Source organism: Sapajus apella, unplaced genomic scaffold, assembly GCF_009761245.1.
Source record: "Sapajus apella isolate SASKATOON/1434 unplaced genomic scaffold, GSC_monkey_1.0 scaffold13, whole genome shotgun sequence".
NCBI classification, from domain to species: domain Eukaryota; kingdom Metazoa; phylum Chordata; class Mammalia; order Primates; family Cebidae; genus Sapajus; species Sapajus apella.
Window position 1 is genome coordinate 28,717,872 of NW_022436953.1, and position 15,468 is coordinate 28,733,339.

General features: G+C 39.0%; 1 protein-coding gene across 2 annotated transcripts in view; it reads right to left on the reverse strand.

Annotated features, from left to right (window-relative positions):
- TEX36 (testis expressed 36) overlaps positions 1-15,468 on the reverse strand; it is an 88,420-nt gene that overhangs the window by 65,030 nt on the left and 7,922 nt on the right. For both annotated transcript variants that reach the window (XM_032281969.1, XM_032281970.1), the window contains exons 2-3: positions 4,491-4,622; positions 3,665-3,745 (exon numbers count right to left, since the gene is read on the reverse strand). In XM_032281969.1, coding sequence (XP_032137860.1) covers positions 3,665-3,745; positions 4,491-4,622 — 213 coding nt within the window. The remainder of the gene's footprint in view (positions 1-3,664; positions 3,746-4,490; positions 4,623-15,468) is intronic.

Here is a 15,468-nt window from a genome sequence, read left to right on the forward strand (position 1 = left end):
AAACAAGTAAAAGAAAGGGATGATGAACATTGGGGAAAGAGCTGCCAGGAAAGTAGCAAGTAAAATTTATGACAAAGTCTAAATGTTTGCTAATAATGTGACCATGAAATGTATTGAACTGTACAAATTCACAAAAAGGAAAGGAAGGAAGGAGGGAAACAGAAGGAAAAGAATCTGCAGCTGAAACTCCAGGATTTCAACGTGATTAGGGAAATCAGGACAACATCTTTGAGCTCCCAGTGGAAGTCCAAAAATGGCACCAACAGGAGTTGTGGGAAAACAACCCGGGCAGCAGCACAGCAGCCCCGGAACAGGGAACGAGTGAGATAAGGCACACTGGAAGACTTACCTTATTCTTGGAGAAAGCTATAGTTATTAATTTTTATACATAGAGTAATATAGTATTAATACAATTACCAAATATTTATACTTGAGAGTAAGTACTCGTAGAATATCAGAAGTCAGAGTGAGCAAATAAATTCAATCAATCTAGCAAAGTCAGGAGAGGAAGAAAAAAGAAACAAAATATAAGCGTAGTAAATAGGCAACATAGAAGTGAGATGGCAGAAATAAAACCAAAACCATAAACTGTCATCATAATGTGAATAAGCTAAATTCTCATATAAAGAAATAGATTCTTGGATTTTTTTTAACTATGCTGTATTCTATTTATAATAGAAAACAAATGCAAAGTAAAAATGACTATAAATTATGGAGACAAAGGAATGGACCGTAACGCCAAGAACAAACATTAGCAAAATGAGAGTGAGAGTGGCCATGCTACCATCACAATGTCGATAGAATTTATGGCTAAAGGCATCACGCATATAGAGAAACACTTCATACTGATAAATGGCGAAAACCACCATGAAAATTAAACAACAAAAATTTTTTATGCAGAAAGATATGGTATTAAACTATATAAAGCAAAAAAGAACTTTAGAAGCTCAAGAATAATCTTAGAGGCAGAAATTGACAGATCAGTACTAAAATTTAAAAAAGGATATGAAAGATTTAAATAACATAATTACAGTCTTAAATTAATAAGTATAAAGAACTTTGTAACCAACAGGGGGAATATATATTATTTGTAAACAGCCATGACACACTTGTTAATCACATACAAGACAACGAAGAAAATCTCATAATTCAAAATGTGAAGGTCTTAGACAATATTCTTTAAAATTTACCATAACCTATACAACTAGATATTAGCAACGAACAGATTATTTCTAAAACTCTAACCATATAGATAATTAAAACAGCCTTCTAATTTTTCTTAGGAAAGGGAATTAAAAATTAAATCATAGGCTATTTGAAAGCAAATAATGAGACCTTAACTGGAAAAACCTTTGGGATGTAGCCAAGCCAATAATCTAAAGACTACTTATAGTTTTAATAAATTATTAACAAAAACAATTGCAAGTATGTGGTCTAAACATTCAACTGAAAAAAGTTTTAAGGGATCAGCAAAATAAGGCTACTTTGAGAGAAGTTATGCCAGTAAAATTGAAATGAATTAGATACATTTTAGGCAAATACATATCAGCAAAATCTACCCAAGAAGAGGTAGAAAGTTTGAATAGAATATTAATCAAGAGAGAAAGAAAAGGTAATAAAAAACTTACTCTAAAAAACACATCAAACTCAAGTTATTTCATAGGCAAATTCTGTCTAACCTTCATAAACTGAAAATCCAAATGTTATATAAGCTATTCCAGAACATAGAGAAAGCTGGAAAGCTTCCAAGGCTTTCTAGAAGACTATCATAACCCTGGCAAAATACATGTGGTACAATCCTGTGTATATCATTAACAGATATACATCTATGTGTGTATGTTTGAGTGTGAATTGGAAAAATTCTCAAATTTTACCCACAAAATCATTACGAGTGGTGAATCATCAAGGTCAGCTTGTGAGGAAGGAAAATAAGGGTGTGAATTTATTTTTAATTTTATACAATTCTATACTATTTCAGTTTTTTAAAGGACATATGTCGCTTTGGTTATTTAAAAAACAATATTAAGCACTCCATTTACAGAGGCAGGCAAAGTGGATATTCTGGTTCTGTTTTCAACATTCTGCCAGAAGAAAACCAGATTTTGGGGGTTAAGGCATTTCTATTTAAGACATTGCAGTCTGGAGGAACGAGAGATTTGGGGCAAGTTGTTTAACTTTACTGGATCTCAATTTGCTCTTCTCTAAATTGGGATGATAAGTGTAATTGGCCTGTAGGATTGTTGTGAGGATTGAATACAATAATATGAGATGTTGGTATATGGCAGAAGCTTTACAAATGGTGGGCCATTTATGTAAAAGTGTAAAATACAAACTGGATTTTAAAGAATTGGTTCGAAAGAAGGAATGTAAAATATCTCATTAATTGTTTATATTGATTACATGTTGAATGGATCATTTGGACAATTATTGGGCTAAATAAATTATTTTTGTTTGTTTAAGATAGAATCTCGCTGTAACACCCAGGCTGGAGTGCAGTGCTGATGATCATAGCTTACTGCAGCTTTGAACTCCTGGGCTCAAGTGAACCTCCCGCCTCAGTCTTCTGAGTAGCTGGGACAACAGGCATGCAACACCACACCTGGCTAATTTTTTAATGTTTTGTAGACACAAGGTCTTAGTATGTTGCCCAGGCTGGTCTCAAGCTCCCAGCCTCAACTGATCCTCCCACCTCATCCTCCCAAAGTGCTGGGATTACAGGTGTGAGCCACTGCTCCCAGCCAATAAAATATATTATTAAAGTGAATTTCACCTGTTTCTTTGTACTTAATGTGACTACTAAAATATTTAAAATTATGCACACAGTTTATACTACATCTCTATCACATAATGCTGTGTTAACCACCATTGTGGCAAACTTTATATTCTCCAGTGACGGGGAACTCACCACCTGTAGAGAAAAGGCAACTCCAGTTTCAAGGAAACCCTTCCTTATATTATGTAAGCTCCTCCTCCTTCTGATCTTTCCTCATGGATCCTGGCTCTGCCATCCTGAGATACGTATAGCAGTCCCTCCACGTATAGCATAATGTGGTTGGGTCAGAGGCTAGACATTGAGCACTCCTGAGTCCAGCCTCAGCTCTCTCCTATCTCCTAGGAGACCTGATGCAAGAGACTAAACATTCCCAAGCCTCAATTTCCCTATCTGTAAAATGGGAATAATACCTACCTGATATGGTAGCTTTGATACAAAGAGAAAATATATACAGTCCAATAGTGTGAATAGGCTGTAAATATTTTTGCCTGAATAGCAATCACATTTTCATTAACCATTCGTCCATTGACGAACACTTAGATTGATTCTGTAGCTTTGCTATTGTGAATAGCAAATACGTCTACAGCCGAATATGTATGCAAAAGATCTTCACAGGAAAGCTGGCAAAAGACAATTTATTCGAAGGCACTTGGAGAAGGATGAAGCGCACATAACCCTAGGCAGAGCACTGGTGCAGGTCGTGAAAGCTGCATGGAACTCTGAGAGCTTCCAGCATTTTTTTTAATGTGTTATGAGTCTCACTTAAGACCTCGCTTTGCTTTGCCCTTGTTCCAGTTTTGAGGTCAGTCCTCTATCTTCAACACACCTCCAAAAATCAAGATCCCTTTTCTTGCTCCCTGTTTTATTAATAATTTGGAAAGAAATACTCACGGAGTCAAAGTAGGATCCATAGTTCTCCAAACTGTGCCGATTGTCATGCACGGAGAAGGGGAAGTGGTTATTCACTGCTTGCTGGAAAAGGAGGATGGTTGAGAGAAAAGGCACACGTTAGAATCCTGCATGCTTTCAAAACTGGGATAGGGTAATGTGGGAGGAAGATGGATGAGGCAATGCGGCCTCTAAGAGAGACCATTAAACCTGGCCCCAGAGATGGAACAGACACACGGGGTGGGGGGGATGTCCACGTGCTTGTCAGCACAGGGCTTTGAATCCCGACCTTATTTCCAGCTTCCTGAAAGTCATAAAAATTCTCTTTCAAAACACCTTACTTGGAGGCAAGGATGGAAAAGTGTATAGATTCATGGAGCCAAAAGCTGGGAAAGACTTTTGAGGCCGTGTAGCCCAACTCTGTCATCTGACCATTAAGGGTCCCAGGAGACCAGAGCCCTGGCCCAAGGCCTTGGGGTGACCCTGGCAGGCATGGAATGGGACCCTGGCTTCTCCTTCATGCCACTTCAGACTTGAAGTTGCTCGGGAATCAGCCGGGGAGGCGGGAGGTGCATGTTAGTGAACTGTGGGCTGGAAGGGGAGGTTGCTTCTTGTTTGTGGAAGAGCTAACTTGATTGTCTGTAGCAGGAGGTAATTCCTTCTGGAGAGCACCAAGGTACGGGTGGGGAGAACACCAGCCCTTAGGAGTCCAGGGATAGTACATGCACAGTCTCTTACAAGGAAGAATTGTTTGGCCAAACCTGCCAGCGGCGCTGCCCCCTCGGAGATCCACAGGAGCACGTGGCTGTGGTCAGTGATCAGGACTCACCTTCTCCCGGACTTTGTATATGGGCGGCAGCTTCCCCTCCACTTGCCGAGACAAGTGCGGGCGATGGGGCTCTTTTAACGTAGCACTGGTGATGGATTCTGGTGTCTTTTGCGTTAGCCCGATGTGAGGGAACTGGAAGAACAGCACACGCCTTGATTAAAACCAGACACATCTGAATCCACAAGCCAAGTATCAGGGCTTCCTCTCCACAGTGATTAAAATGCAATTTGGATGCTTTTGGCATGCAATGGAAATGGCATAATTTTTGTAATTTTCAAGTATTCTTTCCAAGACAAAAAACATTGTGATGGCCCAGAGCCATCACTGCCGGTTGTTTCAAGTTACAGAGGCCACCCCTGCTGTGCTGGCACCTGGAAATGCTTCCAGAGCCTGGGAAGGAGGGTGTGTTCCTCAGAGAGTGAGCAGACTCATTCTGAGAAGACAGAAATGTGTTATTCGAGATCCTTCCTGCGGTCAGGTAGCTCCCAGTACTGGGGGCCTAGGAGCCAACCCACGTTCCTGGCAGCGAGCCAGCCTCCAGCAATGTAGGCATGAGGTGGCCCTAAGGCAAGGGGAAGGAGAGGAACAGAGTCCCCAGTGATTCTCCGCTGGTAATGTGGGATGATAGAGGGGAGGTAACATCTAGGAGGGAAAAAGAGGGGGTAGAAGGGTGTGAAGCAAGAAAAGTGAGGACAGTGAGGATTATCCTTTTTTTTTATTTATTTTCTATTTTTATTATTATTATTTTTAAAAGGCTACAGCCCCCAGTATTCCCAGGTGGTCTCCCATCCAAGTACTAAGCAGGTCTGACCCTGCTTAAGCTTCTGAGATCAGAAGCGTTCAGGGTGGTATGGCCATAGACAGCAAGGGTTATCTAGAATGTGTCCTTTTGATCTCCCAACAAAAGCCTGGGAAGGAAACAGGACTGGGCAGAGGGAGGTAGTCCCAACAAGGGCCTCTGTTGACCCAGCTGGGAGCTCTGGACATAGGGTGACCCCTCAGATTTGAGGAGAGGGGACCCAGTCTCTGTGCACCCTAAGCAATGAGGCATTGGATTGATTTCCTGGGCTGGGGGTGAGCCCAGGGAGGCAGCTCTCTTCAGCCAGCGGATCCCTAGGGGTGGGCAGTCAGGGTCACACCCCAGCAGCCGGAGTGATGAGTCTTTCATTCCTGGAGGGGAGTGTGGCTGGCTCTTGATGGCGAGAGAAACTCACCCCAATTTTATTTGAATGGCACCTCTTTAAAGCCACCCTAACAAAGTGAGCTCTGATGCAGGACTCTCTAGGAGGAAATAAATGGAAATAAAAGACAAAACCCAATTCAATGAAAATTCCCACAAAGGGAGAAGGAAGCTTAATGTGGTTGGGTCAGAGGCTAGACATTCAGCGCTCCTGAGTCCAGCCCCAGCTCTCTCCTATCTCCTAGGAGAGCCTGATGCAAGAGACTTAACATTCCCGAGCCTCAATTTCCCTATCTGTAAAATGGGAATAATACCTACCTGATATGGTAGCTTTGATACAAAGAAAAAAGGTATACACTCCAATAGAGTGGAGAGTTTGCCAATATTTTTGCCTGAATAGCAATCACATTTTCATTAACCATTCCTCCACTGACGAACACTTAGATTGACTCTGTATCTTTGCTATTGTGAATAGTGCTGCAGTAAACATGCAAGTGCAGGCATCTCTCTGATACATATTTTTTTATTTTTATTTTTTATTATACTTTTTCTGGGGTACCTGTGCAGAACATGCAGGTTTGTTACACAGGTATACACGTGCCATGGTGGTTTGCTGCACCCATCAACCTGTCATCTACATTAGGTATTTCTCCTAATGCTATTTCTCCCCTAGCCCCTACTTCCCAGCAGTTCCCGGTGTGATGTTCCCCTCCCTGTGTCCATGTGTTCTCATTGTTCAACTCCCACTTATGAGTGAGAATATGGGTGTTTGCTTTTCTGTTCTTGTGTTACTTTGCTGAGAATTATGGTTTCCAGTTTTATTCATGTCCCTACAAAGGACATGAACTCATCCTTTTTTATGGCTACATAGTATTCCATGGTGTATATGTGCCGCATTTTCTTAATCCAGTCTATCTTTGATGGGCATTTGGGTTGGTTCCAAGTCTTTGCTATTGTGAACAGTGCCATAATAAACATACGTGTGCATGTGTCTTTATGGTAGAATGATATCTAATCCTTTGGACATACCCAACAATGGGATTGCTGGATGATTTATTTTTTTAGTAGATACTTAGTAGTAGGATTGCTGGATCAAATGGTAATTTCTCTTTTTAGTGTTTCGAGAAATCTCCATACTGTTTTCCATAGTGGTTCTACAGGTTTACATTTCCGCCAAAAGTGTGTAAGAGTTCCCTTTTCTCCCCATCCTCGCAAACGTCTGCTATTTTTTGTGTTTTTAGTGATAGCTATTATCACTGGGATAAGATGATACCTCATTGTGGTTTTTATGTGCATTCCCCTGATGATTACTGATGTTCAGCATGTTTTCATACACCTGTTGGCCATTTGTATGTCTTCTTTAAATTTTTTAAAAATTTTATGTATACATAGTAGATGTATACAATAGATTATTATTGACTGTAGTCACCCTGTTTTGCTATCAAATACTAGATCTTATTCATTCTAACTATATTTTTGTTCCATTTTCCATCCCCACTTCCCCCACCAATACCCTTCCTAGCCTGTGATAAGCATCATTCTACTCTCCACGAGTTCAACTGTTTTAATATTCGGCTTCCACAAGGGAAAGAGAACATGTGAAACGTTTGTCTTTCTGTGCCTGGCTTATTTCACTTAACATCATGTTCTCCGGTTCCATCTACGTTGTTGCAAATGACAGAATCTCATTTGTTTTTATGGCTGAATAGTACTTCATTATGTATGTGCACCACATTTTCTTTATCCATTCATCTATTGACAGATGCTTAGATTTCTTCCAAATCTTGGCTATTGTGAACAGTGCTGCAATAAACATGAGAGTGCCGATATCTCTTCAGTATAATGATTTCCTTTTTTTGGGCATATACCGAGCAGTGGGATTGATGGATCATATGGTAGTTCTATTTTTAGTTTTTTGAAGAACCTCTATACTCTTCTCCATAGTGGCTAATATGGTTTGGCTCTATGTCCCCACACAATACATCCTGAGTTATGATCCCCAAATGTCAGAAGACGCACCTGGTGGGAGGCGACTGGATAATAGGAGTGGATTTTTCCTTTGCTGTTCTCATGGTACTGAGTGAGTTCTGATGAGATCTAATGGTTTAAAAGTGTGGCACATTCCCCTTTACTCACTGTCTCTCCTGCTGCTGTGTAAGATGTGCCTTGCTTCCCTTTCACTTTCCACCATTATTGTAAGTTTCCTGAGGCCTCCCCAGCCATGGAGAACCGTGAATCAATTAAACCTGTTTTCTTTATAAATTACCCAGTCTCAGGTAGTTCTTTATAGCAGTGTGAAAACAGACTAATACAGAGGCTGTACTAATTTATATGTCCACTAGCAGTGCACAGGTGTTCCCTTTTCTTGACATCCCCATCAGCATTCGTGAGTGTCTGTCTTTAGGATAAAAGTCATTTTAACTGGGGTGAGATATCTCATCGTAGCTTGGATTTACATTTCTCTGATGATCAAAGATGTTGAGCACCTTTTCATATACCTGTTTGCCATTTGTGTGTCTTCTTTTGAGAAATGTCTATCATGTCCTTTGCCCACTTTTTAATGGGATTACTTTTTTTGTTTTTTTTGTTTGTTTTTGTTTTACTGTTGAGTTGTTTGAGTGTCCTGTATATTCTGGATATCAGTCCCCTGTCAGATGAATAGTTTGCAAATATTTTCTCCCATTCAACAGATTGTCCATTTACTCTTTTGATTGTTTCCTTTGCTGTGCAGAAGCTTTTTGATTTAATATAGTTCCTTTTGTCTATTTTTATTTTTGTTATATGTGCTTTTGAGATCTTAGTCACAAATTCTTTGCCTAAACCAAGGTTCAGGAGAGTTTCCCCTAGGTTTTCTTCTAGGGTGTTTCACAGTTACAGGTCTTATATTTAAGTCTTTAATTCATTTTGAGTTGACTTTTGTATCTGGTGAGAGATGGGGTCCAGTTTCATTCTTCTACATGTGGCTATCCAGTTCTTTCAGCATCATTTATTGAAGAGGGTGCTGTTTCCCTGATATAAGTTCATATTGGCTTTGTCAAAGATTGGTTTTCTGGGTTCTTTATTCTGTTCTATTGGTCTGTGGATCTAATTTTATGCTAATACCATGCTGTTTTGGTTGCTATAGCCTTGTAATATAGTTTGAAGTCAGATAATGTAATGCCTCTAGCTTTGTTCATTTTGCTCAGGATTTCTTTGGCTATTCCATCTCTTTTTTAATTCCATGTAAATTTTAAGATTGCTTTTTCTAATTCTGTGGAACAAATGGCATTGGTATTTTGATAGAGGTTGCATTGAACTTGTAGATTGCTTTGAGCAATATGGTCATGTTAATGATATGTCTTCTGACCCAGGAGCATGGGATATTTTTCCTTTTGTGTCATCTTTAATTTCTTTAATCAGTTTTTTATAGTTTGTCTTATATTTTGTCTACTTGGCTAAATTTATTCTTAGATATTTTTGTAGCTATTATAAATGAAATTCCTTCTTGATTTCCTTCTTGGTTAAATCATTATTTGTATACATAAAAGCTACTGTTTTTTGTATGTTGATTTTGTATCCTGCAATTTTACTGAATATATTTATCAAATATAAGAGGGTCTTTTTTGGTAGAGTCTTTAGGTTTTTCTAGATATAATATCATATCATCAACAAATTGAGACAATTTCACTTATTTTCCAATTTGGATGCCTTTTATTTCCTTCTCTTGATTGATTGCTCTGGCTAGGACTTCTAGTACTATGTTGAATAGGAGTGGTGAGCATCCTTGTCTTGTTCCAGTTCTTAGAGCAAAGGCTTTCAACTTTACCCCATTCAGTATGATGTTAGCTGTGGGTTGGCTGTATATGGTCTTTATTATTTTGAGTTATGTTCCTTCTATGCCTAGTTTATTGAGAGTACTTATCATAAAGGGATGTTGAATTTTATCAAATGCTTTTCTGTATCTATTGAGACAATCCTATGGTTTTTGTCCTTCATTTTGTTGGTGTGATGTTGGTGTCGTGTTTACTGATTTGTGTATGTTGAAGCATCCTTGCGTCTCTGGTATAAATTCCATTTGATCACTGTATATTGCCTTATCGATGTGCTGTTGCATTTGGTTTGCTGGTATTTTGTTGATAAATTTTGTATTTATGTTCTTCAGGGATATTTGCTGTAGTTTTGTTGTGTCCATCTCTGGTTTTGGTATCAGAGTGACGCTGGCCAGCCTCATAGAATGAGTTAGGGAGAATTCCCTCCTCTTTAATATTTTGGAATAGTTTCAAGACAATTGGCATTTGGTTTTTGTTTGGTAAAAATTCAGCTGTGGGCCAGGTAATCCCAGCACTTTGGGAGGCCAAGGCGGGTGGATCATGAGGTCAGGAGTTCAAGATCAACCTGGCCAAGATGGTGAAACCCCATCTTTACTAAAATTACAAAAAAAAATTTAGCTGGGTGCAGTGGCGAGCGCCTGTAATCCCAGCTACTCGGGAGGCTGAGGCAGGAAAATCTCTTGAACCTGGGAGGCAGAGGTTGCAGTGAGCCAAGATCACGCTATTGTACTCTAGCCTGGGTGACAGAGCAAGACCATGTCTCAAAAAAAAAAAAAAATTCAGTTGTGAATCCATCCAGTCCTGGATTTTTCTTTGTTGGGAGATTTTTTTTTTTTAATTACTGATTCAGTCTCACTATTCAATATTGCTCTGTTCAGATTTTCATTCCACCCTAATTCAATCTTGGTAGGTTGTATGTTTTCAAGAATTTATTTATGTATTCTGGGTTTCGCCGTTTGTCAGCGTATTGTTGTTCACAACAGTTTCCAGTGATCTTTTGTATTTCTGTGGTCTTACTTGTAATGTCTTTGTAATGTCTCCTTTTTCATTTCTGATTTTGTTTATTTGGGTTTTCTCTTTTGTGGCTAGACTAGCAAAGAGTTTATCAATTTTGTTTTATCTTTTTAAAGAATTGACTTTTAATTTCATTGATCCTTTTTATTTTATTTTAGTCTCTATTTCATTTAGTTCTGGCTCTGGTCTTTATTTTCTTCTCCTAATGTTGGGTTTGGTTTATTCTTGCCTTTCTGTTTCCTTGGGGTGCATTGTTAGATAGTTAATTCATGTACTCTTTCTACCTTTTATGATGTAAGTGTTTATTGCTATAAATTTCCCTCTGCTTTTGCTGTATCCCAAAGGTTTGGACATGTAGAGTTTCCATTTTCATTTGTTTTGAGAAATTTTTTAATTTTTATCTTTTTAAAGTGTATTTCATCTTATTTTAAGTTCTGGGATACAAGTGCGGGACACACAGCTTGTTACATAGGTAAACATGTGCCATGGTGGTTTGCTGCACCTACCAACCCATCACCTAGGTATTAAGCCCAGCATGCATTAGCTGTTCTTCCTGATGTTCTCCCTTTCCTTGCCCCCATAACAGGCCCCAGTGTGTGTTGATTCCTTCCCTGTATCCATGTGTTCTCATTGTTCAGCTCCCATTTATACGTGAGAACATGTAGTTTTCAGTTTTCTTCTGTTCCTGTGTTAGTTTGCTGAGGATAATGGCCTCCAGCTCCATCCAGGTCCCTGCAAAGGACATGATCTCATTCCTTCTTATGGCTGCATAATAGTCCATGGTGTACATGAACATTTTCTTTATCCAGTCTATCACCGATGAACATTTGGGTTGACTCCATGTCTTTGCTGTTGTGAATAGTGCTGCAAGAACATATGCATGCATGTATCTTTATAATAGAACGATTTATATTCCTTTGGGTATATAACCAGTAATGGGGTTGCTGGGTCAAATGATATTCCTGGTTCTGAGTCTTTGAGGAATCACCCACTGTCTTCCACAATGGTTGAACTAACTTACATTTCCATCAACAATGTAAAAGCATTTCTAATTCTCCACAGCCTCACTAGCATCTACTGTTTCTTGACTTTTTAATTATTTATTTATTTTTTTTTGAGACAGTCTCTCTCTGTTATCAGGCTGGAGTGCAGTGGCACCATCTTGGCTCACCACAACCTCCACCTCCCGTGTTCAAGCAATTCTCCTGCCTCAGCCTCCCAAGTAGCTGGGATTACAGGCGTCCCCCACCATGCCTGGCTAATTTTTGTATTTTTAGTAGAGACAGGGTTTCACAATATTGGCCAGGCTGGTCTTGAACTCCTGATCTTGTGATATACCTACCTTGGCCTCCCAAAGTGCTGGGATTACCGGCATGAGCCATCATGCCCAGACGTGACTTTTTAATTATCGCCATTCTGACTGGCATCAGATGGCATCTCATTGTGGTTTTGATTTGAATTTCTCTAATAATCAGTGATATTGAGCTTTTTTTCATGTTTGTTGGCCACATAAATGTCTTCTTTTGAGAAGTTTCTGTTTATGTCCTTTGCCCACTTTTAAATGGCATTGTTTTTTTTCTTGTAAATTTGTTGAAGTTCCTTGCAGATTCTGGTTGTTAGACCTTTGTCAGATGGATAGATTGTAAAAATTTTCTCTCATTCTGTAGGCTGCCTGTTCATTCTGATGATAGTTTATTTTGCTGTCCAGAAGCTCTTTAGTTTTTAATTAAATCCCATTTGTCAATTTTTGCTTTCATTGCTATTGCTTTTGACATTTTAATCATGTAATCTTTGCCTCTTACTATGTCCTGACTGGTATTGCCTAGATTTTCTTCTAGGGTTTTTATAGTTTTGGATTTTACATTTAAGTCTTTAATCCATCTTGAGTTAATTTTTGCATAAGGTGTAAGTAAGGGACCCAGTTTCAATTTTCTCCATATTGCTAGCCAGTTCTCCCAGCAGCATTTATTAAATAGGGAATCCTTTTCCCATTGCTTGTTGAAGATCAGATGCTTGTAGATGTGCAGTCTTATTTCTGAGTTAGCTTTTTTGTTCCACTGGACTATGTGTCTGGTTTTATATCAGTATCATGTCGTTTTTGTTACTGTAGCCTTCAGTATAGTTTGAAGTCGGGTAGTGTGACGCCTCCAGTTTTGTTCTGAGACGATGGGATTTTCTAGATACAGGATTATGTCATCTGTAAACAGACAGTTTGACTTCCTCTCTTCCTATTTGAAGACAGTTTAATTCTTTCTCTTGCCTGATTTCCCTGTCCAGAACTTCCAAATACTATGTTGAATAGGAATGATGAGGGGGGTGTCCTTGCCTTGTATTGGTTTTCAAGGGGAGTGCTTCCAGCTTTTGCCCATCCAGTATGACATTCACTGTGGGCTTGTCATAAATGGCTCTCACTGTTTTGAGGCATGTTCCATCAATACCTAGTTTATTGAGTTTTAACATGAAGGGATGTTGAATTTTATTAAAGGCTTTTTCTGTGTCTGTTGAGATAATCATGTGGTTTTTGTCTTTAGTTCTGTTTATGTGATGAATTACATTTATTGATTTGTGTACATTGAACCAGCCTTGCATCCTGGGGACAAAGCTGACTTGATTGTGGTGGATAAGCTTTTTGATGTGCTGCTAGATTTAATTTGCCAGTATTTTATTGAGCATTTTTGCATCAACACTCATCAGGGATATTGGCCTGAAGTTTGATTTTTTTGTTGTATCTCTGCCTGGTTTTGGTATCAGGATGATACTGGCTTCATAAAATGAATTAGCAAGAAGTTCCTCCTTTTTAATTCTTTGGAATTGTTTCTGAAGAAATGGTACCAGCTCCTTTTTGTACCTCTGGTAGAATTCGGCTATAAATCTATTTAGTCCTGGGCTTTGTTTGGTTGGTAGGCTATTAATTACTGCCTCAATTTCAGAACTGTTATTGGTCTATTCAGGGATTCAACTTCTACCTGATTCAGTGTTGGGAGAGTGGATGTGTCCATTTCATCTAGATTTTCTAGTTTATTTGCATAGGGGTGTTTAGAATATCCTCTGATGGTTGGTTGTATTTCTGTGGGGTCAGTGGTGATATCCCTTTCTCATTTTTCACTGTGTCTATTTGAGTCTTCTCTCTTTTCTTCTTTATTAGTCTAGCTAGTGGTCTATCTATTTTATTAATTTTTACCAGCTCCTGATCATTGATTTTTTTAAACCGTTTTTTTGTATCTGTATCTCCTTCAGTTCCACTCTGATCTTGGTTATTTCTAGGCTTCTGCTAGCTTTGGGGTTTGTTTGCTCTTAGTTCTCTAGTTATTTTAGTCATGATGTTAGAGTGTCCATTTGCGATCTTTCTAGCTTTTTGATGTGGGTATTTGGTGCTGTAAATTTCCTTCTTAACATTGCTTTAGCTGTGTCCCAGAGATTGTGGTATGTTTTCTCTTTGTTCTTATTGATTTCAAAGAATTCCTTGATTTCTGCCTTAATTTCATTATTTTCCCAGGAGTCATTCAAGAGCAGATTGTTCAATTTCCATGTAGTTTTGTGGTTTTGAGTGAGTTTCTTAATCTTGAGTTATAATTTGATTGCACTATGGCCTGAGAGACTGTTTGTTATTATTTCAGTTCTTTTGCATTTGCCAAGGAGTGTTTTACTTCCAATTATGTGTTTGGTTTTAGAGTAAATGCCATGTGGCACCAAGAAGAATGTATATTCTGTTGTTTTTAGGGAGAGACTTGGCCGTAGATATCTATCAGGTCCCCTTGATACAGAGCTGAGTTTGAGTCTTGAATATTCTTTTTAATTTTCTGTCTCAATGATCTGTCTAATATTGACAATGGGGTGTTAAAGTCTCCCAGTATTATTACGTGGGAGTCTAAGTCTCTTTGTACGTCTCTAAGAACTTGTTTTAGAATCTGGGTGCTTCTGTATTGGGCGCATATATGTTTAGAATCGTTAGCCCTTCTTGTTGAATGGATCCTTTTACCATTATTTAATGCCCTACTTTGTCTTTTCTGATCTTTGTTGGTTTAAAGTCTGTTTTGTCAGAAACTAGGATCACAACCACTGCTTCTTTCTGATTTCCATTTGTTTGGTAAATTTTCCTTCATCCCTTTATTTTGAGCCTATGTGTATCTTTGCATATGAGATGGGTCTTTTGAATACAGCACACCAATGTGTCTTGACTCTTTATCCAGCTTGCCATTCTGTCTTTTAATTGGGGCATTTAGCCCATTTACATTTAAGGTTAATATTGTTATGTATGAATTTGATCCTGTCATCATGATGCTAGCTGGTTATTTTCACAGACTTATTGATGTAGCTGCTTCATAGTGTCATTGGTCTTTGTACTTCAGTGTGTTTTTCCAGTGGCTGGTAATTGTTTTTCCTTTCCATGTTTAGTGCTTCCTTCAGAAGCTCTTGCAAGGCAGGCCTGGTGGTGGCAAATTCCCTCAGCATTTGCTTGTCTGAAAGGGATTTTATTTTTCCTTCACTTATGAAGCTTAGTTTAGCCAGATATGAAATTATGGGTTGGAAATTCTTTGCTTTAAGAATGTTAAGGCAAGACACAGTGGCTTATGCGTGTAATCCCAGCACTTTGGGAGCCTGAGATGGGCAGATCACCTGAGGTTAGGATTTCAAGACCAGCCTGAGCTAACATGGTGAAACCCCATCTCTATTAAAAATGCAAAAATTAGCTGAGTGTGGTGGCAGGTACTTGTAAGCCCAGCTACTCAGGAGACTGAGGCAGGAGAATCAATTGAACCCAGGAGGGAGAGGTTGCAGTGAGCCAAGATCACAGCATTGCACTCTAGCCTGGGTGACAAGAGCAAGGCTCTGTCTTAAAAAAGAGAGAAGGAAAGAAAGAAAGAGAGAGGCAGAAGGAAGGAAGGAAGGAAGGGAAGAGAAAGAAAGAAAGAAAGAAAGAAAGAAAGAAAGAAAGAAAGAAAGAAAGAAAGAAAGAAGGAAGGAAGGAAGGGAG